The sequence below is a fragment of the Papaver somniferum genome, chromosome 5, assembly GCF_003573695.1.
Source record: "Papaver somniferum cultivar HN1 chromosome 5, ASM357369v1, whole genome shotgun sequence".
NCBI lineage: Eukaryota > Viridiplantae > Streptophyta > Magnoliopsida > Ranunculales > Papaveraceae > Papaver > Papaver somniferum.
In genome coordinates, this window is record NC_039362.1 from 142,656,124 (window position 1) to 142,681,326 (window position 25,203).

The 25,203-nt window shown below is 40.4% G+C and overlaps 1 protein-coding gene, 1 non-coding gene and 2 pseudogenes across 2 annotated transcripts; all 4 read right to left on the minus strand.

The window, feature by feature from the left end:
* Positions 1-4,447: 4,447 nt before the first annotated feature.
* TRNAS-GCU lies at positions 4,448-4,529 on the minus strand. Its single transcript has one exon. It is a non-coding gene; the product is annotated as a tRNA-Ser (tRNA).
* A 216-nt stretch (positions 4,530-4,745) lies between these two features.
* LOC113279765 lies at positions 4,746-6,383 on the minus strand (annotated as a pseudogene).
* Positions 6,384-6,501: 118 nt separating this feature from the next.
* Positions 6,502-9,818, minus strand: LOC113283006 (annotated as a pseudogene).
* A 109-nt stretch (positions 9,819-9,927) lies between these two features.
* Positions 9,928-13,140, minus strand: LOC113283007 (40S ribosomal protein S13-like). Its single transcript, XM_026532133.1, has 5 exons — positions 12,994-13,140; positions 12,818-12,890; positions 12,583-12,721; positions 12,286-12,472; positions 9,928-10,253 (listed from the first exon to the last, which is right to left on the minus strand). Exons 1-5 carry the CDS (start codon positions 13,014-13,016, stop codon positions 10,220-10,222), a joined length of 456 nt encoding a protein of 151 aa, XP_026387918.1. The 5' UTR covers positions 13,017-13,140; the 3' UTR covers positions 9,928-10,219.
* Positions 13,141-25,203: the final 12,063 nt, after the last annotated feature.

Genomic DNA, 25,203 nt, shown 5'->3' on the forward strand with positions numbered 1-25,203 from the left:
TAAGAAAATTTTGTTTGCTATGAAACCATGGACCACTCCTGGTCCAGATGGTTTTTCTCCTGGCTTTTACCAAAAAAAGTGGGACACTGTTGGGGGTGATCTTGTTAGAATGGTACAATCTTTTTTTTCAATCTAAACACTTGTTAAAACAAATGAACCACAATTTTGTTTCTCTTATTCCTAAGAGTAACTGTCCTAAGAATAATGTTGACTTCAAGCCTATTTCTTCGTGTAATACTTCTTATAAAGTGATATCCAAATTATTGGCTTCTAGGATCAAAACTATTCTGGAAAAAACCATAACACCAATACAAGTAGCTTTTGTTTCTGGTAGATGTATCACTGATAATATTATTATTGCACATGAACTTATTGACTCAATGAAGAAAATTAGAGCTAAAAAAGGTTGGATAACCATTAAATTAGACATGTCTAAGGCCTTTGATAAAATAAAATGGCCTTTTCTTTTGAGCACCTTAAGAAATCTATGATTATGTGAAGAGTTTTGTATGATGATTGAGCAATGTATTAGTATTGTCTCTACCTCCATTCTCTTGAATGGTTCTCCAGATGAAATTTTTCATCCCCAAAGAGGTCTCAGGCAAGGAGATTCCTTATCTCCTTACATGTTTATCCTTTGTATGGATTCCCTTTCCAGGGTTTTGCATGAAGCTGAACATAAACATTTGATTCATGGTATAAAAATTAGTGACCATTGTCCTCCAGTTTCTCACTTGTTTTCTGCAGATGACTGTTTGATTTTTGCAAAAGCAAATAGTAAAGAAGCAAGAAATTTGGTGAGTATCATTGAGCAATTTAGCATGTTCTCAGGTCAGTCTATCAATTATCAAAAGTCTGGTATTGCTTTTAGTAAAGGTGTCCCTAATAATGTTAAAAATGAAGTTTCTAATATCCTTTAGTATTAAGAAATTAGCTTTGAATGATAAATATTTGGGTGTGCCTTTGCTTTTACAGAAAAAAAAAACTCAGTCTTTCACTATTCTTCTTGATAGATATGGAGACAGACTAGCTTGGTGGCAGCCTAAGTTTCTGAACTATCCTGGTAGAACTGTCTTAATTCAATCTGTTCTAAGCAGTCTCCCTTCCCATCCCATGTCTGTTTTTCCTATACCTAAAACTATCACTAATAAAATGAATTCCATTCAAATGAGGTTTTGGTGGAATAAGAAAAAAGGAAAAAAAAAGGTTATATTACCAAAAAATAGTCTGAGGTTGCTCAACCTAGAGAACTAGGTGGCTTGAATATAAAACAAACTGGTATAACGAATTTATCTTTACCTTCTAAACTTGCTTGGAGATTGCTTCATGATTAGGATGATTTATGGTATAAAATTATGAAAGGTAAGTATTTCCCTCAATTAAACCCCTTAAATGATGCTATCCCCGCTAATGGTTCTTGGATTTCGAATGGGATATGTAGAGGTCTTGACATTATAAAAAAAGTATGTTGTGTGGGAGGTTGGTGATGGCTCTTCAATCTTGATTCGGAAAAATAGATGGATACCTTCTATATCCACCTATGTGAACAGTCAATACCAGTCTAGCAATATGAATACTGTATCACAGCTTATTGATACAAACACTAAGTCTTGGAACCTGCAAACCTTGAATGCCCTCTTTGATCATAACACTGTGAATGCTATTCTTAGTATTAGGATTCCTTTTGATGGTAAAGATTGTCTGAGATGGCAACCTAGTTCTAATGGTGTTTTCACTGTAAAATCGGCCTATAGAGCTATTCTGGATAGTAGAAATCAAGAAATTGGTTTCACAAATATAATCCCTATTTCTTGGAAACAGTTCCGGAAAACTATACTTCCTAGTAAAATTTTACACTTCCTCTGGAAGTGTCTTCATGATTGTCTTCCTCTAAGAGATAAATTATCCAGGCATTGTTCTAATATAGTTTCCCTTTGTCCATTTTGTAACAGTCATACTGAGAACATGCAACACATTTTCCTTGATTGCAATTTCTCTATAACAGTCTGGAATGCTATTATCCTTCCATTATAATTGTTATTTCTAATATGGATATTCATAACTGGTTGTGTTCATTGTTCCAGAATAATAATCAACAGGTGCAGAATGAATAAGTCCTTAAATGGATGGGTTTCATCTTGTGGCATATATGGAAAGGCAGGTGTAGAAAAGTCTTTGAAAACCAACAGCAGAATCTTAATCAACTCGTGCTTATGATTAAAAGTGATTTCTCTGAATGGAATGCTAGTTTACCTTCTACTATCAGAAATACTAATGAAATGGATATGCAGGTCACTAGAATTTGGCAGAAAACCTGACAATCCTTATATAAAAATTAACTGGGACGCTGCTTTTGATGAAATTACAAAAATAATGGGCATTGGACTGATAAGTAGAAATTTTCCAGGTAACTCATATGGAGCTAGATGCTGCAAAGACAAAGCCTTAGACCCTGAACAAGCGGAGGCCAGAGATATGCTAGAAGTTGCATTATGGGCAAAGAGAAAAGGATACAGGAAGGTGCATCTGGAAGGAGATTGTTTAAATGTTATTAATGCTTTGAATGGAAGTCTAGAGTCAATAAAATGGATCACAAGAAACTTAGTTATTGATTGTGGCAATGTTTTGGATTCTTTTGATAGTTAGAAATACACTCATGTGCATAGAGATGTGAACCATGTTGCCCACACATTGGCAAAACATGGTAAAGATATTATGTTTGAAGTAGAATGGCTAAGTCATCTTCCTAACTGGGTGTGTTACAATGTACCCAGAGGTATGAACTCTTGTAATTCTTCGTATCATTAATCAAATTTTCGTATTAATATATATATATATATATATATATATATATATATAAACGAAAATGATTTGTGACTCCCAATTTTAGTGCTCCCACTGCTCCCAACATCAGGTGGCACTTAGATGATTTTTTTCTTAACAAAATTCTAATAAACCATATTTCCAAGTTTCATAGTTGATTTTTGATTTCTCTTCTTGAGAACACAATCTAATATCAAAAGCAGGGGATTTTGATTTATTAGACTTGAACATCGAAACTAAACAACAGGATGAAAAACTATTTAATCATATATTATAACTATCTCTATTCGAAGCTTTTAATATGAAAGATCATTGATTTAACTACTCGTTAGTGGAGATCCATCCTCTTGAATTTCCGTTGGCTACTCTATAAAAATTAGTCATGTTGCTTATCCAAGAAAAATTAAATCTTTCAATTGAGACTCAACTATTTTAACTCAATTTGTAGATATTGATTTTTTTTCTTTATCAATTATTTTCTTAAAGCTAGTTATCAGCTCTTTCATCACCACTGCGTGTTTACAAATTCTTAACCTACAAAGGGTTTGTGAAGTTTATTCGGTAGATTTCTCTCGTATAGGTAACGTTAAACTTTAGGTGTAATTTTTTAGTATTGTTTTTTACGGTTTGTAATTGTCTTGTCATTAATATCAAAGATCGAAGAACTGAAAATCATGAAAATCAAAATTTTGGTAGTAAAAATGGTGATATCCAATTGCAGGCACGTACTTTTTTAGGGTTTGCAGATTAAAAGAAAAAACGACTGAGGAAGAAGTATCATTTGTTTTCTTAAAGCTAGCTTAAGTGGATTGCCACCTAATGTTGGGAGCAATGAGAATACTAAAATTGGGAGTCACAAATCATATTCGAAAAAAAAGAAAAAGTTGGACCTCCAAATTCGTCAAAAATAAATCAATTTATAATCTCCACATAAACTTGGAAATAAAAATGATATTAGACTTATAGTATACAATTAATGATAATAAAGAAGGGAATTGGCACTTCTTCCTTGAATCACATTTCCTGCAGTTAGCCCTAATCCGCGGATTAAACCTTCGGCTTCTAAAATGTAAGAATCACCACCAAAGGGTTTCAAAGTTACATGATAGCCATTACCACCATTGTGGAGGAAACAAAGGTTGGCTGCTTTAAAATTTCGGTTGACAAATAATTTAGCCAACATGCATCTAACTGAATACTTCCGCTAGCAACATCTGACGCTGTAAGTCTGATAGGCATGGTGTTTTGTGATGCTAAGAATTCTTTGACGAATGTATCTTTTTTCTTAATGTGAGAATTAGAATAATTAAATAACCAAGTGATATTCTTAATTTATAATTAGTTTAGTTATGTCCTATAAATAATTTTGTGTGGAAATGGAAATATTTTTATTATTTTGCTTATAATAAAACATCAAATCATTTTATTACAAGTAACAAAATTAAATTATAGAAATAAATTATCCTCTTTTAATGCAAGATTATAGAAATATCAAAAAATAATTACCCTATTAAATGGTTGATTTTTTCTATTTTAAATAAAAATATATAAAAAAAAATATACCCTAATAAGTTATAGGGTATATCAAGATTGATTGTGAAAACCTGGACTTAAAAAAAACAATCGACGCCTGAGAGATTCGAACTCTCGCGGGGAAACCCCATGTACTTAGCAGGCACACGCCTTAACCACTCGGCCAAAGCGTCAAGTTTGCTTATAAATGAAATCATTTATATTAACCTATCCAGGACTTCCCCTAATCTAATTTTAAAGCCTCTTGTGGAACTGTAGCAAGAACACTGAAGCTGAATAGAGTTCTATATATTCATGGAACTGCATTACAACATTTTTGTTTAATTATATTATTATTGGTAATTTTATCAGTTCAAAAGCGATGAACATGAAGTCAAAAAGTCTTTATTCAACTAAAAGAAAGGAAAAAAAAAAAGATCATTCTCAAATTTCTACATATCCAAGAAAACATCCTCGCATCGCCCGGAATAATCCATATTAATTGACTGAAGGAGCGAAATTAAGAAGAACTTTGGACCTAATCCAAGGTTTAACAACAACAAAGGCATCAAATTTCTTCTCAACTCCACTAACACTTGTGAGAGCTGATATTTTCAAGTAATATTTCAAACCCGAAACCACTTGTTTTTCAGCTTCAACAACTTCATTATAGTCAAGAAACTCATATTCATCGTTGCTTGCTAATCAATCCGTTCTGAATATCTCTTTCAAGATTTTATTAAATTCCTCAACGCAGAATTTCCCAAGTTTTTGAATCTCTTTGTTGTTTTTTACATCTTTCACTTCCATTCTTCCGCCAACTTTTCTTCCTTATCTTCCATAAACATATATCGATGATGATGAACAGCAACTTAATGTTGTAAATAGCAAGAAACAGAACAACATCATCATGATCGATAGTGAAGATGATGAGGAAGAAGATTTGAGCAACATTTTCGAGAGTTTTCAGAGAGTGAAGTGGTGATATGATCGAAGAGATTGAGATGGTGTTTCACATGGTATGGTGCGAAAATGTTTAAATAGGCGGGTTTGCAGGGTGTAGTTTTGGACATGTAAAAAGAGAGCTTCCACGGAGTGCCGCGTATTGTGATGGAAGTTGGAGATGCGACAAAGTGAGTAAGTGAGCTATTGGAGTTTTGCGAGTTTGGAGTTTTCTGGTGGGTACGCATTGTGCATATCCTCAACAACATCTAACTCGGAAATGACGGAAACACCCCTATTTTGGGTTGTGATTAAGACCAAACTCTCTGTGAGTTCAGTCAGACTCAAAACATCAAAACCAGAACGAGAAAAACAATTAACTGGATGTCACCATTTCTATTCCTAGAAAAAAACATTTCCAAAAAACTAAATAAAATTTTTATTCATTCCAGATGATGATCTTCCGTTACCTCCTGTGATGGAAGCATGACAATGAAGATATAAATTATGAGACTCAACCAGTGGATGGATTGGAGGTACATGGCATGATCTTGCTCTAGGAAATGTGCCATAATGGCCTACAAGGAAATGTTTGTTGGAGGCATGAATTCAGTTCCCATTTTGCTCCAAGTTACAGAAGAGTTGTAGCCACAAAAACACTCAAAGAAGCTAGCGGGTAATTAGTTTTTTCATGACTATGTTTTAGCTGTCTCTATACCATGAGTGCCCACATTTCTTTTCCTTGCATCTTGCAGTTGGAAACCGATAACAAGATTGCACCTGGTGGACATAAACTATACAGTACTGAAACCGATCCTCGTGCAGGACTAAGGACAACTTTGTCTAACCTTAATTGGATAATTCGTTATTTGTTGGGAGTGCAGTAATTGAGTTTTTAACCCAAGTGCATCTCTCAACATTACAATGAGAGAAGACTTCTTTTTCAGAAAAAAATTGTAAGATTTTTCACCCACCATGGTTCATTGCATAATGTCTTATGATTGTAAACAAGAGAAATCAACTGTTGTCAGATCATCCATTCAGATCCGGCAACCAATGGAGCTACCTCTCTGCATAAGACTACAACGACTAGCAACAACAGCCATCCATGTTTTAAGCTTAAGCTTTTCCAGTGTGTTCACCTTGTACTAACAGTTCACTTCTATACAATTGGCTTTATTTGGCTCTAGTAGAATTTCGGTTTATCTATTTCTATGAACTGCATTATTTCTTAATGAACTGCAATCTTTAAACTGATTTAAACTGAAAATCGCATCATAAAAACAAAAATGAAGAGGAACCTAGAACTACCAAACTAAAAAAGGCAATATAACATCTTACTCGTGGTGGTGTTTACACCAGTTGTGGCGATGTACCACTAAGCACCCTGACATTCCCATCACCATCTACATCTATGATGACTGAATCTCCCTCTGTAATCTCTCCCCCCCAACATCTTCTCCGCCATGCTATCCTCCAAAAGCTTCATAATCGCTCTCCTCAATGGCCTCGCCCCATAGCTTGGGTCATATCCTTCATCAACCACTCTGTCTCTAAACCTGTCAGTAACCTGAATCTCGATTTCCTTTGTGCGCAGTCTTTCAAACACCTCCTGGAGCATTATATCTGCAATCTCCCTGACTTCCAACTTTGTCAGCTGCCTGAAAACAATCATTTCATCTAATCTATTCAAGAATTCGGGTCTGAAATAGTGTTTCAGCTCCTCTTGGACGAGACTTTTGATCCTGTTGTAGCTGGTGTCTTTTTCGTCATAGTCTAGATCAAAACCCATTCCTCTACCTCCCTTCTCAATCACACTGCTTCCAACATTAGAAGTCATTATGAGAAGCGTGTTCTTGAAATCCACGGTTCTACCCTTGCTATCGGTTAATCGCCCGTCTTCCAGAATTTAAGCATCATGTTGAAGACATCAGGGTGAGCCTTCTCAATCTCATCAAAAAGAACAACTGTGTAAGGTCTACGGCGGACAGCTTCTATCAATTGACCGCCTTCAGTATACCCAACATAACCTGGCGGGGATCCAATAAGCTTGGAGACAGCATGCTTCTCCATGAACTCACTCATATCAAGACGAATCATAGCCTCCTCAGACCCGAAATAGTAAGATGCCAATGTCTTTGCCAATTCTGACTTTCCAACACCAGTAGGTCCAGAGAATATGAAGCTGGCAATTGGACGGTCAGGGTTTTTAAGTCCAACGCGCGCACGGCGGATTGCACGACTTATAGCTCTAACAGCTTCATCTTGCCCGATGACCCTTCTGTGGAGTGTGTCTTCCATTCTAAGGAGCTTATCGGATTCATCGATTGAGACTTTGTCGACTGGGATTCCAGTCCAAGAAGCAACAATGTGCTGAATATCAACATCAGTCACAACAGGGCCAGTACCACCTGACTCACTCTCTGCCTTGCTTAATTCTTTACCCTTGTCAATTACATTTGTGATCTGGACCCTCAAGTCCATCTCTCTATCTCTCAGCTCACCAGCCTTTTCAAATTGTTGGCCACGAACTGCCTCATTTTTCTCTTTTATTATTTGCCTGAGCTCCTTCACAAGTTGCCTGGCTTCCTCGGGCATCTGAGCATTACGAAGTCGAACTCGAGAACCAGCTTCATCGATCAAGTCAATTGCTTTGTCAGGGAGGAAGTGGTCACTGATGTACTGGTATGACAACCGCGCAGCAGCTTCTACGGCCTCATCTGTATAACGAAGCTTGTGATGAATTTCATATCTTTCTCGAAGACCTTTTAGAATCAGGATGGCCTCATCAACGGTGGGTTCAGGCACTTTTACTGGCTGAAATCGTCTTTCTAAAGCCGGGTCCTTCTCGGTATGCTTTCTGTATTCATCTAGTGTAGTAGCACCAATACACTGCAGTTCGCCTCTTGCAAGAGCTGGTTTCAAAATGTTTGCTGCATCAATTGCACCTTCAGCTGCACCAGCTCCAATCAAAGTGTGTATTTCATCTATAAACAAAATAATGTCGTCATTTTGCTTAATCTCATCCATTAACTTCTCTAATCGTTGTTCAAACTCTCCACGATACTTTGTACCAGCTACAAGGAGACCCATATCCAAGGTGATGACCTTCTTTCCCTCAATCGTTTCTGGCACATCACCACTGGCAATTTGCCGAGCAAGCCCTTCAGCAATTGCAGTTTTACCCACACCAGGTTCTCCAATCAAGCAAGGATTGTTCTTGCGTACGTCTGCTCAAAATTTGGATTACACGCTCTATTTGTGGTGCCCTTCCAACAACAGGATCTAATTTGCCCTCCTCGGCCAGTTTTGTTAAATTCGTCCCGAACTCCTCAAGTGTTGGCATCTTACTGCTGGTGCTGCCTCCTTCCTTGCCAGCAGCTACAGCTTCAGCACTTTCACCAACCCTCCGGATAACCTCTTTGCGAATGTTGTTTGGATCGGCTCCAAGGTTTACAAGTGCACGAGCAGCTACACCATCACCCTCACTAACTAAACCAAGCAGCAAATGCTCAGTGCCAATATAATTCTGCCCAAGCTGGCGTGCCTCATCTGCTGCAAGTTCCAAAACACGCTTTGCACGAGCTGTGAAGGCTACCTCGACGACATACCCACAAGTACCTCTTCCAACCAGCTTTTCTACTTCGAGCAACCTTTAGATCGACTCCCATAGATTTCAAGACCTTTGAAGCAATACCAGTAGCTTCACTGATAAGCCCTAACAAAATCTGCTCAGTACCAACTTTATCATGACCCAACTTTCTGGTTCATCTTGTGCTTCCATGATAACTTTGATTGCCTTGTCTGTGAATCTCTCAAACATAGCTCTAGCAACACACCGACTCCCCCTTCCACGAGGAGGTGCAGATATTGATGTCGCCACCTTGGAATGAAAATCATGGCCAGACAATGCCAATTTCTCTATTGCAGTAGTTCTTCCAAGTCCATTAAAACCTCCTATTGTTAAAGATTGTGTTGCTGAGATTCTTAACCCTGGTATCTGAACAAGACTACATGATACTTTGAAAGTACTACTTCTGTTGGATACTCCAGAGCCTCTTCGTTTACTGTCAAGGCTTGTGCCGGATACCAAAGTACTGAAATTCGTCGATTGAAGAAGAGACCCAGCCATTGTTCAAGTAAACCCCTGTGAAAAATAATGAAAACTTAGGGTTTTTTGTTTTAATGGAACGAAATTCTCTCGCCTTTGGAGATGGAAGAGAAAAAATAGGAATATATAGCAATGAAATATTTCGTGGATTTATGACTTGATTTGCAAGTATTTGTACTCTACATTTGTCATGGCATTTGCACCTGAAAGTCGTCAGAGGTGCATTATGCCGCAAGGTAGACCTGCTGCTGATCCTTGTAAAGTTGTGATACAGTTAAGTATGCAGTGACTAATCTTTCACATTTTTAGCTAAGATCTCACAGCTAGTTAAGTCATTCAGCAGACGCAATTCAGTATTTCAAGATTTCATTTAGCATGACATGATTCAAAATTTGCTTTGAATCATATCCAAGTTTAGCACATCCAGGGTTCTCAACTCTACTGCATCACTGAATTCTTTCTGTCCCAAAGATGAACATGATGCATATCTTAGACTCAGATATATTCCACATGCCAGATATTCCTATGACAAGACAGAAAAAATATAACCGTCCGCCTTAAATTTACTAATGCGAGAAAATGTGAGCAACATAGAACTGTAAACTATTTCCATTCTAACTCACACTTGAACAACAAAAATCATCCTTGCACTTGCCACTTAATAATAATTTAGAAGAAACAAAAAACCATTCCATTCTTTTAAAAGTGCTTGATTTATAAACCAAAACAGGGGAATATAAGCTAACAAAAAGTCCTTTCCATGTGAAGAGCAAGGGCGTGTCTTCTTCTACCTCCAATAACAAAACCTACTTCCCAAGATGGAAACCAAACCTAAGCCACGAGAGTACTGGCAGTGGTAGATTCACTGCAAATAATAAAAAAAAAAAAAAAAAAAAAAAAAAAACATTGAGTTAAGAATTCTTGGTCACAAACAAAAAATCATGATCCTTAAATGTAAATCCAAACACAAAATACATTACGTGGAAATCCACGAGAGTACTGGTGCATACTTCAAACACAAAATAAAATGGCACCAGCAATTATAGGAAATCCAAACAATCTTGAAAAAAATACATTACGTGCACTAACTTAGGAAAAGCAAGCTATTCATATTCATAAAGTTATAATCAAGCTATTCGAAAGCAAATAAGTGCTAGTGGAGAGTTCACAATGTATGATCCCTAACCATACTTGTTGACATTCTGAAATCTCCACCTCAAATACTTGTTCAATAACATGAACCAAGAAGAAAAACTCAAATATTTGCTACAACATCAACAAACACTAAATGGTTCACTAGTTCATGTTTAAATTTGCTTTTCAAGCAACAAAAACCAGGAGACAACAAAGCAAAGGCCAGGAACGAACAAACAAACCAATTTCTTCAGAACAAGTCTTTGACAATAACTTGTGTACCACATTTTCTCAGACAACACATAATGCAATGAACAGCGTGAGTAAGTACAATTGACAATCCTTAGCCATACTTGCTGACATTCTGAAAGCTCCACTTAATATATTTATATATATATATATATTTGCACAAGCGAACACTGGATGGGTCACTATTTCATGTTCAAATTAGCATTTCAAGCAGCAAAAATCGGGAGACAACAAAGATGCAGAGCAAAGGCCAGGAAGGAACAAACAAACCAATTCCTCCAAAATAAATCATTCACAATACATGACAGTTTCTCAAAAGAAAACATTAGTCGACATTCCTAAGCCATACTTGTTGACATTCTGAAACCTCCACCAAATATAAATTGGCCAAGCATATTCGGAAAGTTTTTTTTTACTGCTCATCAGCAAAGCACAATTGGTGTCAATACATAATCCTAGACATCGCAATAACATAACGAACCATCATCAAAATACATGGCCGAGTAAACGCTAAAAAAACTTGTTCATCCTCTAAGGGTCCACAACCACCATTTAATAACATCACCCAAGAAGAAAAGGCATATATTGCCTCAAGATCAGAAAACACTTGATGGGTCACTAGTTTTTTTTACTGGTCATCAACAAAGCACAATGTCGATATACATAATCACTAGAGATTGCAATAACAGAACCAACCATCCTCAAAGTACGTGTCCGAGTAAACACTAAAAAAACTTGTTCATCCTCTAAGGGTCCACAACTACCATTTAATAACATTGGCCAAGAAGAAATTTTGCCTCGAAACCAAAAAAAGACTTGATTGGTCTCACAAGTTCATGTTCTTTTCAAGCAGCAAAAATCAAAGATGCAAATCATAGGCCAGGAATGAACAAACGAACAAATGTCTTCAAAACAAGTCAGACAATAACTTGTGTACCACAGTTTCTCAGACAACACACAATCCTAAGCCACACTTGAAGACATTCTTATACCTCCACTCAATATAAATTCAAGCAAGCATATAAGGGAAGTTATTTTTTACTGGTCATCGATAAAGCACAATTGGTGTCGAAATACATAATCCCTAGACATTACAATAACAGAAGTAACCATCCTTGAAATACATGGTCGAGTAAACACTCAAAATATCATCCTTAAAGGGTCAACCACCACCATTTAATATCATTAACCAAGAAGAAAACTCAAATATTTGCCTCTAACATTAAAAAAACACTTGATGGTCCCCTAGTTCATGTTCAAATTAGCTTTTCAAGCAGCAAAATCAGGAGATAACAAAGATGCAAAGCTTAGGCCAGGAATGATCAAACAAGCCAATTTCTCAAAGTAAGTCTTAAGTCTGACAATGACTTGTGCACCACAGTTCCTCAGACAACACATAAGACAATGAACAGCATGATTAAGTAGCCAACCTATCTAATCAGAAATACAAATAAACATAATCACAGTTCATGTAAAAATACTAAAGAGAAACAAATTTGGGTTATGATACTCACTATTTCCAGACTGGAGGAAGCTTCTTGGTCCTCTTGTAATAACGAGCAAGACGGTGAATCCTACTCTCAACCAAAATCAACCTAAACTTGGAGTCCTTATCCTTCCTGTTCCTCTCCAAATGCTTTCTGATAGCAACAGCCTTTTTGATAAGATGGTACAAATCCTCAGGGATTTCAGGTGCAAGCCCTAATTATCAAAAAAGCAACAAAAGAGGAAAATAATCAAAACCATAATCTCCAGAAGAAAAAAAAAAGTTGATAACTCGATAAAACTACTAATCAAACAAACAAACATACCATGAGCCTTAAGGATACGCAAGATCTTGCTACCAGTGACACTCTTAACTTGAGCAATACCATGTGAATCACGAAGAATAACACCAATCTGAGATGGGGTTAAACCCTTCTTTGCAAACTTGCAGATGTTATCCTCAACCTAAAAAAACATCCATAAAAATCAAATAAAAATCAAAAAAGACCTATTATCAGTTTAGTTAGTATTTCAAAATCGGAGTAAGGGTTTGTTTCTTACATCAGGAGAAGAGATCTTGAGCCAGGTTGGAGGAGTTCTCTTGTAAGGCAAAGCAGAAGAGGAAATACCCTTACTGTGAAAAAATGAGAGATATTAAAGTTTTCTTCAGTAAAACAAAAATCAAAAGACTCATTAAACCTATGAAACAAGAAGAACGAGCAGAAGATTGAAATTACCCTGAAGAGTGCATACGACCCATGATTGCAGATGGAGGTTTTTCACTTCTTTCGACTGCGTTTTTTAGTTTCTCTGGTTTTATACAACCCTAAAATTGTAGAGATTTTGGAAGAAGAAGGAAAAGAGAGGGGTAAAACAAGAGTGTCAAACCCTACAAATAAGAGTTTATCTTCTATCGTAATTCCGTTTGTATCCCTCCATTAGATGGGACGGATGCTATAAGGGGTCCGAATTGCTGCATTTGGGGTGTTGCTTTTGATAAGGGACCAAGTGTTATAACGTGTTTGGATGCCAGAAACTGAAGTCAGAAGCAAAAACATTTTGCATCACAAAAGGTTGACTTTTTTGCTTCTAGAAGTCATTTTGAAATTGTGTACACAAACTAACTTCTGAATTTTTTGCTTCCAAAAATCAAAAATAGCTTTTGATTGTCCAAACAGCCAATTAGAATCCGACTTCTTTGCTAACATTTTTTTTTTCCTTTTTCCGGAAAAAAAAAAGGATTAACCTTATTTCATTGATTTGAATCTCTGGCTTCTCGTTATAAAGAGTACTGGAGTTAGTTAAATTAACATTCCCAACCTTGGAATTGAGACCGAAGATTGTGAAAATAGACTTCGGAGTTTTCACCTGACCCTCGGTAATTTATAGCTAAACAGATATAATAGGCAGTAAAGTGTATTATATTATCTTTTCATAACTAGAGATGATGATTGTTTAAAACAACTCTAACAGGGTGGTAGTCAAATGAGATTTCTATGGACTTTCATAGATTTTTAATTTGAGTGACTCCTGGAGATTCTCTCAGAATCTAAAGACTTTTAGTGACTCTCTGAGAGTATTTTGGAGAGTCTTTGTGACTTGTAGAGATAAAAAATGAGACTTGTTGAGAGTCTATGTGATTTATAGAGACAATAATATCCCCTGATTAATTCCAAACATCTACCAATTTTTTTATTATTCACGTTACAATAATTATAAAAAGTATCATGAAAATGAAATATGTGCCCATTGTCAAAAAAAAAAAAAGATTTGTAAAGAGACAAAAAAAAAGATATTTGTAAAGAGTTTTGTGTCTTGTGGAGACAAAAAGCTTATAATATCTCTTGAAATATTCAATACATCTACCAATATTTTTTTATTATCCATGTTACAATGTTTATCAAAGTACCATGGATACCTAATGAAAATGCTTCAAAAGGAGGAAAAAAAAAACTAATGAAATATGTGACATTTGTATGCGATACATTACTTCTTTCTTTTTTAATCATATAGTCTACATATTCTCAATGGTTCTCAATTTACATTATTTTGTGGTTCAAAGTCTCGGTTATGGCATCACATGAAAGACAAAAAAAAATGCAACCCTCCATCAGTCTGTTAGGGGTTATCTCGACTTTGATGCTTACCAAAATTCCCTAAATCTTTTTTTAATAGGAAATTCTCCAAATTTTTCAAGTCTCCCAAAATATCACCTCTTGAGGAGAGACTTCAACCATGCCTTATTTTCAAAAAAAAAAATCTCTCAAAATCTCTAAAAAAAACAAATCCATGACGTTTAATTCTCTTTCGAATAACAGGAGTGTTGGAGTGACTCTTATAAAATCCTAATCCAATAACATAAAGTTTTAGAGAATTTAAATGACTTAAAAAAAAAGTCTCTAACCAATAACAAGAGACATAGGGAAACTCTCCAAAAATCTCAATGGAATAACAGTAGATTTGGGAACTCCCCGAAAGTCACTAGAAATCTCATTTGACTAACCCCGTGTAAGATTTTTACCTGACAATATGTGGTTTAATGCTAAACGGTTGCAATAAGTAGATATAAGAGTTGCTTCTATAATATGAAATTTATTCATCGTGATAAATCCTTGTGCTTTAAAGTTTATATGAAGTTTGTGGCTTTATAATCAAAGTATCCACTAATAGTATATATATTTTTTTCCTTTCTCTAGCATACATTCTCATCGGCAACAAAAAGTAGGTTCGTAATCACTTTAGAAGATGATGTTGTTGCCCACTTAAAGGCCTCTGCAGCCCCTCTCAGTTTGAGCTATTCTGTGGTACTATAATATGCGGCATATACTCTTGCTTCAGTTGTGTTTCCTGCAAAATCAGTTAGAGTCAAGCCTATCCCAGAGCAATTACAGAGTCAAGCACAGCGATAGCAACATTAATCCCGATAGCCATAAACACTTTATCCATTTTAAGTTCTTCATAAGTTATTCTCAAGTTCTCATTAATAACTGGGTATGCTATTTATAAACTTAACTGTTGTCCTAGCAGTTTGGGCACTGTTTTGTTTAGATTTTCTAAAGACAAGATCACATGTTGCTTTCCAAATATGCCAACTAACAATACTGGTGAGATTATCCAATCCATTACTCCCACATTTCTTTATGGGTTTTAAATCTGGTATTAAGATATTCATGGAAATCAATAGCTCTATTGGCAAAATATTTCTCAGTGAAGATGTTAGCAAGACGTGTTCATTTCCCACGACCAGAAGACTTTCCAAATAGTTTTGTAGCAAGAGATAGAATAATTGTCGCGTTGTTACGAGAACCAACAAAATAATCTAGACTATCATTCTAAGAACAAAGGATTAGAAACTTGAATATTATTCTGAAACAGAAATGGCAACTCAGGAGGAATGGATCCATTCATAAATTCCAAACAGATAATGATCAAGATTGAGAAAATATGATATTTCCAAAATGATCAAGCTGATGAAACAGAAAATCTGATCGCCAATTGTTTGAGGGTGAAAACGGTTTCTGCTGATTTTGGTAATTTCGGGTGTGTGGGTGAGAAATGAGTTTAAACCCTAAACAATGTACTGCAAGGGAGTACTTTAGATTCGAGAGATCAATTTGTACAAATCCGGCCTAAACCAAGAAATGGTCGTTCCAGACTTGCTTCGGTCACAAAGTGAAGGAGAAGGGTTGGTTTTGAGGAGGGAAGCGAAGAGAGTGTTGAGACCAGAATAGTTGATTATGGAAAAGTAATTATTTTATGACTTGTATCAGAAAGTGGGAACCTAACAGATGAAAAGCTAGCAAATATTTTCTGAGTGTTGTATGCTCCTGGAATTGATGTTCCATAAAAGAAAGCGTTTCACCATTACCCTCTTTATTTACTAACCGCCTCATCCTTATGACATTGTCTTGTAACGGGGGTAGTGTACGCCGCACGCTGTAAACCTCCAAACCAATACCCCATGAGCATCCCCCAGTTTGTGACATGTGTTGATGTCTCGAGTGCTTTTGTGGAAAACATGTAGCATGTTGTTGTTGTCTGGCAAGTTGAGCTTGGGAGACTTGCCGGCTCGGTGGTGACCTTCGACGGTCGAGATTTTGCATCTTAAGAGGAAAGGTTGTCGTTGATTATTGCAACCCTTCGTTTGGCAGCCAGTGGCATGAACGCATACTCGGTATGGCTTTAATATGGCCTGGTTTAGGCGCGGCCAAAAGTTAGGGTTTTGGCTTTGTTTAGGCGCGACCAAACTAGGGCCAAAAATTGTCATGCGTTAGCTGGTAACCTTGGACGGCTAAGATTTGCATCTAAGATGGAAGGGTGGCCGTTGATCGTCGCACGCCTTCGTTTTGGTAGCCGCGTAGGGAAGGTCTGATGCGGTAAGGTGGTTAGCATGCCATTGGCACATGTGGCATGGAATGCCTTGGCGCGGTTTGGCGTGGCCAAAACTAGGGTTTTGGGCCAAAGGTTACCATGCGTTGGTTGGTGACCTTGGACGTCTAAGATTTGCATCTAAGGTGGAAGGGTGGCCGTTGATCGTCGCACACCTTCATTTTGGTAGCCGCATAGGTAAGGCCGGCATAGTATGGCGCGGCGAGGTGGTTGGCATGCCATTGGCACATGTGGCATGGCATGCCTTGGCACGGTTTGGCGTGGCCAAAACTAGGGTTTGGGGCCAAAGTTTACCATGCGTTGGTTGGCGACCTTGGACGGCTAAGATTTGCATCTAAGGTAGAAGGGTGGTCGTTGATCCTCGCACGCCTTCGTTTTGGTAGCCGCATAAGAAAGGATGGCATGGTATGGTGCGGCAAGGTGGTTGGCATGCCATTGGCACATGTGGCATGGCATGCCTTGGCGCAGTTTGGCGTGGCCAAAACTATGGTTTTGGGCCAAAGGTTACCATGCGTTAGTTGGCGACCTTGGACGGCTAAGATTTGCATCTAAGGTGGAAGGGTGGTCGTTGATCGTCGCACGCCTTCGTTTTGGTAGCCGCATAGGGAAAGTCGGCATGGTATGGTGCGGCGTGGCTGGTTTGCATGTCATTGGCACATGTGGCATGGCATGCCTTGGCGCGGTTTGGCGTGGCCAAAACTAGGGTTTTGGGCCAAAGGTTACCATGCGTTGGTTGTCGACCTTGGACGGCTAATATTTGCATCTAAGGTGGAAGGGTGGTCGTTGATCGTCGCACGCCTTCGTTTTGGTAGCCGCATAGGGAAGGCCGGCAGGGTATGGCGCGGCGAGGTGGTTGGCATGCCATTGGCACATGCGGCATGGCATGCCTTGGCACAGTTTGGCGTGGACAAAACTAGGATTTTGGGCCAAAGGTTACCATGTGTTGGTTGGCGACCTTGGACGGCTAAGATTTGCATCTAAGGTATAAGGGTGGTCGTTGATCGTCGCACGCCTTAGTTTTGGTAGCCGCATAGGGAAGGACGGCATGGTATGCCATTGGCACAGTGGTGCGGCTGACATGGTTGGCATGCCTTGGCGCGGTAGACATGGCTGGCATCGCATGCCATTGGCACAGTGGTGCGGATGACATGGTTGGCATTCCTTGGCGCGGTAGACGTGGCTGGCATGGCATGCCATTGGCACAGTGGTGCGACTGACATGGTTGGCATGCCTTGGCACGGTAGCATTAGAATTAGGGTTTGGCATATATGATGTCGGTCAATGTTAATGGTTCTGTCGTGGAACATAACACATAAAAAAAAGGTACCCTGGTAATTCTTACATAGGAATGCTGACCGATTCAATAAATGTGCTAATTGTCATAGTGACGTCATGTCAAATGTGCGGTTTTACGATTTTAACCCTTAGCTAAAACCACCATCAACATTAAGTCCTATGCTTAGCTCGGAGCGGGAGCATTGTTGCGAGGTAAGCATAAGATGGTGACAGGCTAGGACAAAATCGAAACGACAAGTCATGAAAAGATGGTCATGAAGGTCCGACTAACCTTTTTCGATAGGTAAGGAGAGTTCATGATCCTCGTGCCTGGCGGCCTTGTATAGATTATATTTGTGGTATAGACCGTGAAGTGGTGAGGTGAAGATTGTCGGCTTAGTCTGGCCATGCATCACCTTGTTCGGGTTAGGGAACATCGTGACGCTGGCTTGGCGAGTTGTTGGTGTTGGCGCGGCAAGTCATGGCGCGACACGGTGGTGCAAGGCATGACGCGGCTTGGTGAGGCAGGCATGGCACGGACGGCTTGGCACGGTGGGGACAAGGCAATGGCGCGGACGGCTTGGCAAGGCATGCACGGATGGCTTGGCACGGTGGTGATTTGTCTTTGCGGGCCTGATTTCCTCTTTTCCTTACTTGACTCAAATAGGAAGTCCTTTCCTTATTCAAACTCCTAAGTGTTACGCCTATAAAAGGGGCCGACCTCTCCTTTTATTTCACACCTTTGTTTGTTTGTTTTTTTTTATTCTGTCCGTGTGGTAGTAGTAAAGCGGACGAGCGAATCCCATGTATGTCTTCCAGCACTTCCTTTTTAACTTGTTTTTCTTGTTTTCTTGTGTTATGCAAACCCTAGTCGTAGTCGTACCTTTTCATGAACTTGTAGAAATATTGTTCTTCTGTGTTGGTATGAATCCTAGCCGTAGATATGTTTTGCATGAACTTGTAGTAACATTTAGGTGTGAATACCGTATTAATGTTGGCCGCCCCAGTTACTGTGCAAAGTAGGCATGCATGAGCTAGTAACTGTCATTCCCTTCCCGTGAAAACCTAGCATTTAGGGTTTTCTCCTTTTTTCTCGTGTGATCGTGTGCATGGTTACCATAGTGGGGCGCGCCTTCTCGGCCGGGCGTCAACTTCCCGCTACGGGGTACGGCCATGACATGAGGTGGTGATGCAGGGTCTGTCAGTCCTCATTTCTTTGTCTACGCACATTATGACTTTGCAAAAAAATGGCTTACGTTCAGGATGGATCTACTGTGTCTGATAAAATAATTTCCATGCGCTTTCTGTGATAATTTCTCTTCGTATTGTTCCATTGTAGTTATTTCGAAGGTGAAATTAGCGTGAGAGAATTTTCGTTAGGATGTCACTTTCTGCCGTACCGAAAGATGTTGGCAATTCCAACATAGACGATGAGTTCTTTACAACATCCGCCACAATTAGGAAGAATCATCCCAAGTATGTGTTGATTCTTCTGACTGGTCTGGAAAGTGAAGGAGAGACCCGGTCGGTTCGTCCAGGAGGTGTAATAAGGTTTTGTCTTCAGAGGAAAGACTATTCTGCTTCTCCCATCGACTTTAAAATCTGTGTGAGTCCGTTGCGTCCCTTTGAGCAATGGATGCGATTCATGATGAGCCATGAATGTGTAAAATCCAGTTTGACCAAGGTGCAGATTACTGATGTTGTCGCGGCTTCCGCAGTGCTTCAAATTAGAAAAGATATTCCAGGCTTGGTTGCCTTTATTTCCAGATGGTGTCCGGACACTCACACGGCCATATGCAGGTGGGGTGAAATGACTATTTCCTTAGAGAGTGTGGCCGTACTGCTGAACATTCCCGTAATAGGAAACCTCGATGTCAAATTGTCTGCAGATGAAGAAGAAATGCGCGCCGTTCTGGTTGCGAAATCAAAAGGATTTGTCCGGAAAGAAAACGAGACGAGGTGCTTCTATGGTTGGTGGGTATCTCAGTAGTTTCCTGATGTTTTGGAGCTAAATCAGAAGAATAGTACGCCTCATGTCGTGGCGTTCTTGGATCTTTGGTTATCCAGGGATATTTTCGATGACGGCTCTAGTAAGAAAGAGATAAGACATGAACTTATCAAGTCTGCCATAAATTTGGAAAAAGGTGTCGTTCTCCCTATTGGCAGCTTGTTTCTTGGTTCTCTGTACACACACTTGGATCAGCTGTTCGCGGACATGTGCGCTTCAAATGGATACATGAAAGTGGATTTGTATATTCATGTCGCCTTTCTCCAAGCGTGGCTGTGGGAGCACTTCGAAAAGTATGCTCCAAAACCGTTGGCCTTACTTCCCGAGTCTTGGGGTGGCTCTATGATATTGTGCTGACCAAATAGGCGCCCAAAGGTTGGTTCAAACCTGGTTGGATTCCTTGACAACTCGCAGACAGTCAACTATCACCCATGGGCTCCGGTGCATGCGTCCATAACTCAGATCAATACCTTTGCTCCTGCTACGAGCATGTCCTTGTCTTCTGATAAAGAAGATATGAGTGTTCGAGAGATGGTGTTCATGCGAAGCTGCACGCCTGGTCATGTACCGTCATTCTTTCGGGGATCTTGTAAAGCAGTCTCTTACAATATCGATAGGGCGACTCGGCATATGGGTTTTGACCAGGGGTCACACTCGTTCGTCAGCCAGTTGTTCCAGAAAACTCGTTGCCAACTGTTCTCGATGCTAGTGTTCTTGTGTCGGGTAAAAGCCTCCCTTTTCTGCTCGCGGAACGAAGTCCATTAACAACTTCCAAATATAACATATTCTGGCAGGATGAGTTTCTTGTTATTCATGGGTTTGTGAATGATGTCGTAGAAAACCGTCGCGGTAAGCCTTCTCCTGCGGTTTTAGTGGAGCACCCATTGCTGAGGGATCCTTCTTCAACCAAGCGAAAATCCGTTAGCCTGGACGCGGACAGTCCCTAAGTACAGGAGCGAAGGTCTAAAAGCCGTGCAGATGGTTCCCAGTCAGATTCGGCGGCTTTTCCGACTTTTAGTTCGTCTAATATGCGAGTATGTATGATTTTCTCTTTGATTTTAGTTGGATTGCGTATATCCTCGTCTCTTTTCTAAACGTCTGTCTTCGTGCCTTACCCAGAGTCTCAGCAACGTGAACGCCTTTACCAAACTTTCTAGTAGTCAGCAAACAACGTTTCTCGAGGAAGGAAGTGGCGGTGCTGAACCTTTCCGTGGTGAGGGGGAATCCGAGAAGGGAGAAAGTTCGGAGTCTAGTGACGACGAGAATAGTTCTTCCAACAGTAGAGCTGAATCTTCTTCTGGCCGGTCTGAAAGCGGATCAGTGAGTCTTCTACATGTTTTTCCTTATTCCTTCTTTCTTTCTTCTCTTTGGAAAATCATCTAATACGTGATATCACGGGGGGGGAGCCGTTTCTGAAGATGAAGCCGAGATGGAGGTTGGTGGAGATACAGCTTTGTCTCCAACTGTGGCAGCTGCACTGGGCGACCTTGAAATGGAGGTTGATCGAGGTGAAGACATCGTTGTGACTCAGACAATGGAGAGCACCCCAGTGGCCGCAGGTGCAATTGTCGTTAAGAATCCCTGGTCGGTCGCGGATGCAGTCGCGGGCGCCACCTTCAACCCTCCATACCTGGTTCCTCATCCGGATCATGTGTTGGTCGGGGGATTTAACGTGCCAGCCAAATATACGGCGATGTATACTAAGATATGGGAGAGCTACGGACATATCTCCACGACCAAGAAAATTACTAGTCGATTTCCATTGGTTAAGCGTGTGGAGGAAGCCTTGTCTTCAATTGACGACATGTGCAACGTGACTGGATGTACCGTTTCTGAGGATGTAATCTCAAGCTGGAGGTTCCATAGTGACATATGCATAAATTTCGAGTTCAATGCTCCCTGGTTCGTCGAGGGTTTGTCTGAGGTTGAAAAGTTGCTGGTCGAAACAGCCGAAGGTCCTTCTGCAGATATGGTCAAATAACAGGAAGCGGAAGTCAAAAAGTTTTCCAGGAAGTTGAAGTTGAAACGGGCGGCTATCCAAAGTACGAAGGAGTCTTTCGCTAAGAATAGCAAGTCGTTGTTGAAAAACTTTCCTTGAATGCATTTCTGTCTTCTGAACTTCTTATCTTAGTTTTTTTTTTTGAAAGGCAAATGAAACGCCTAGTTTACGATTTTGATTTTCTGGATTTTTGGGTTCATAGACAAGTATTACCCCTGATGGTTTTGGATTATTATTTGGAATGAACTTTTTTAGAATAATGGTGTTTTGGTTATGATTGTAAGTAACACAAACATCCTAGGGAAGATATGGAAACGTGAACATTGCGTGTCGATAGATGACATGGGATGAAACATAACATGGCTATCGGTTTTATCATTCCTGTGAAAGTAAACCATGTATTTTTTCTAGGCATGACTTACTCGATTTTTTGGATCTGCTAACGAAAAATGAGTCAGGTGAAAGTCCAGGTTTTGTGGGAAGCACCGCGATTGCGAAAAGTCCCCAGTAGTCCCCGAGTCACTTGGTAATCGAGTCGTCGATCCCTGGGGGAATCGTTTGATTTTGACCTCTGGGAAGTCCCCAGTCGCCCCTTGCCGTGTCATGACTGGTAACCGGGCTGTCTGGTAGCTGAGTCGTCGAATCTTGAGCGGATCGTTTGATTCTACCGTCCTGACGTCTGGGTCGAAATATGAGATCGAGGATTGAAAGTTGACATTGTAACCGAAAGATCAATCTCCCACTGTGGTCTCCAATTATTTGAGGGTGAAAACGGTTTCTACTGATTTTGGTAATTTCGGGTATGTGGGCGAGAAATGAGTTTAAACCCTAAACAATGTACTGCAAGGGAGTACTTTAGATTCGAGAGATCAATCTGTACAAATCCGGCCTAAACCAAGAAATGGTTGTTCCAAACTTGCTTCGGTCACAAAGTGAAGGAGAAGGGTTGGTTTTGGGGAGGGAAGCGAAGAGAGTGTTGAGACCAGAATAGTTGATTCTGGAAGAGTAGTTGTTTTACGACTTTTATCAGAAAGTGGGAAGCTTACAGATGGAAAGCTAGCAAATATTTTCTGAGTGTTGTATGCTCTTGACCTGAACTTGTTGTTCGGTGGAAATAGGTAAGACCTATTTATACAAGTCGAAGTGAAACGTACTCTGGTCTCATTAAGAAGTGGAAAACGGATGAGTAAATGGGAGGAGGTGGTAACCGGTAAAGCCTGGAATTGATGTTCCACAAAAGAAAGTGTTTCACCATTTCCCCCTTTATTTACTAACCGCCTCATCCTTATGACATTGTCTTATAACGGGCGTAGTGTACGCCGCACGCTGTAAACCGCCAAACCAATAACCCATGAGCATCCCCCAGTTTGTGACATGTGTTGATGTCTCGAGTGTTTTCGTGGAAAACATGTAGCATGTTGTTTTTGTCTGGCAAGTTGAGCTTGGGAGACTTGTCGGCTCGGTGATGACCTTCGACGGTCGAGATTTTGCATCTTAAGAGGAAAGGTAGCCGTTGATTATTGCAACCCTTCGTTTGGTAGCCAGTGGCATGAACGCATGCTCGGTATGGATTTAATATGGCCTGGCTTAGGCGCGGCCAAAAGTTAGGGTTCTGGCTTTGTTTAGGCGCGACCAAACTAGGGCCAAAAGTTGTTATGCGTTAGCTGGTAACCTTGGAGGACTAAGATTTGCATCTAAGGTGGAAGGGTGGTCGTTGATCGTCGCACGCCTTCATTTTGGTAGCCGCATAGGGAAGGCCTGCATGGTATGGTGCGTCAAGGTGGTTGGCATGCCATTGGCACATGTGGCATGGCAGGTCTTGGCGCGGTTTAGCGTGGCCAAAACTAGGGTTTTGGGCCAAAGATTACCAGACGTTGGGTTGCAACCTTGGACGGCTAAGATTTGCATCTAAGGTGGAAGGGTGGTCGTTGATCGTCGCACGCCTTCGTTTTGGTAGCCGCATAGGGAAGGCCGACATGGTATGGCGCGACGAATGCCTTGGCACGGTTTGGCATGGCCAAAACTAGGGTTTTGGGCCAAAGATTACCATGCGTTGGTTGGCGACCTTGGACGGCTAACATTTGCATCTAAGGTGGAAGGGTGGCCGCTGATCGTTGCACGCCTTCGTTTTGGTAGCCGCATCGGGAAGGCCGGCATGGTATGGTGCGGCAAGGTGGTTGGCATGCCATTGGCACATGTGGCATGGCATGCCTTGGCGCGGTTTGGCGTGGCCAAAACTAGGGTTTTGGGCCAAAGGTTACCATGCGTTGGTTGGCGACCTTGGACGGCTAAGATTTGCATCTAAGGTGGAAGGGTGGTCGTTTATCGTCGCACGCCTTCGTTTTGGTAGCCGCATAGGGAAGGATGGCATGGTATGGTGCGGCGTGGCTGGTTAGCATGCCACTGGCACATGTTGCATGGAATACCTTGGCGCAGTTTGGCGTGGCCAAAACTAGGGTTTTGGGCCAAAGGTTACCATACGTTGGTTGGCGACCTTGGACGGCTAAGATTTGCATCTAAGATGGAAAGGTGGTCGTTGATCGTCACACGCCTTCGTTTTGGTAGCCGCATAGGGAAGGCCGGCATGGTATGGCGCGGCGAGGTGGTTGGCATGCCATTGGCACATGTGGCATGGCATGCCTTGTTACGGTTTGGCGTGGCCAAAACTAGGGTTTTGGGCCAAAGGTTACCATGTGTTGGTTGGCGACCTTGGACGGCTAAGATTTACATCTACGATGAAAAGGTGGTTGTTGATCGTCGCACGCATTCATTTTGGTAGCCGCATAGGGAAGGCCGGCATGGGATGCCATTGGCACAGTGGTGCGGCTGGAATTGTTGGCATACCTTGGCGCGGTAGACGTGGCTGGCATGGCATTCCATTGGCACAGTGGTGCGGCTGACATGGTTGGCATGCCTTGGCGTGGTAGACGTGGCTGGCATGGCATGCCATTGGCACAATGGCGCGGCTGACATGGTTGACATGCCTTGGCGCGGTAGCATGAGAATTAGGGTTTGGCATAGATGATGTCAGTGAATGTTAAGGGTTCTGCCGTGGAACATGACACATAAAAAAAAGTACCCTGGTAATTTTTACGTAGGCATGCTGATCGATTCAATAAATGTGCTAATGGTCATAGTGACGTCATGTCAGATGTGCGGTTTTACGATTTTAACCCTAAGCTAAAAACCACCATCAACAACTGTAAATATTGTTTATGAAATTGGGGTGGTTTATTTTGTGGCGGTAGCGAAAGATCCGGTGCTTTTTGAAAATGC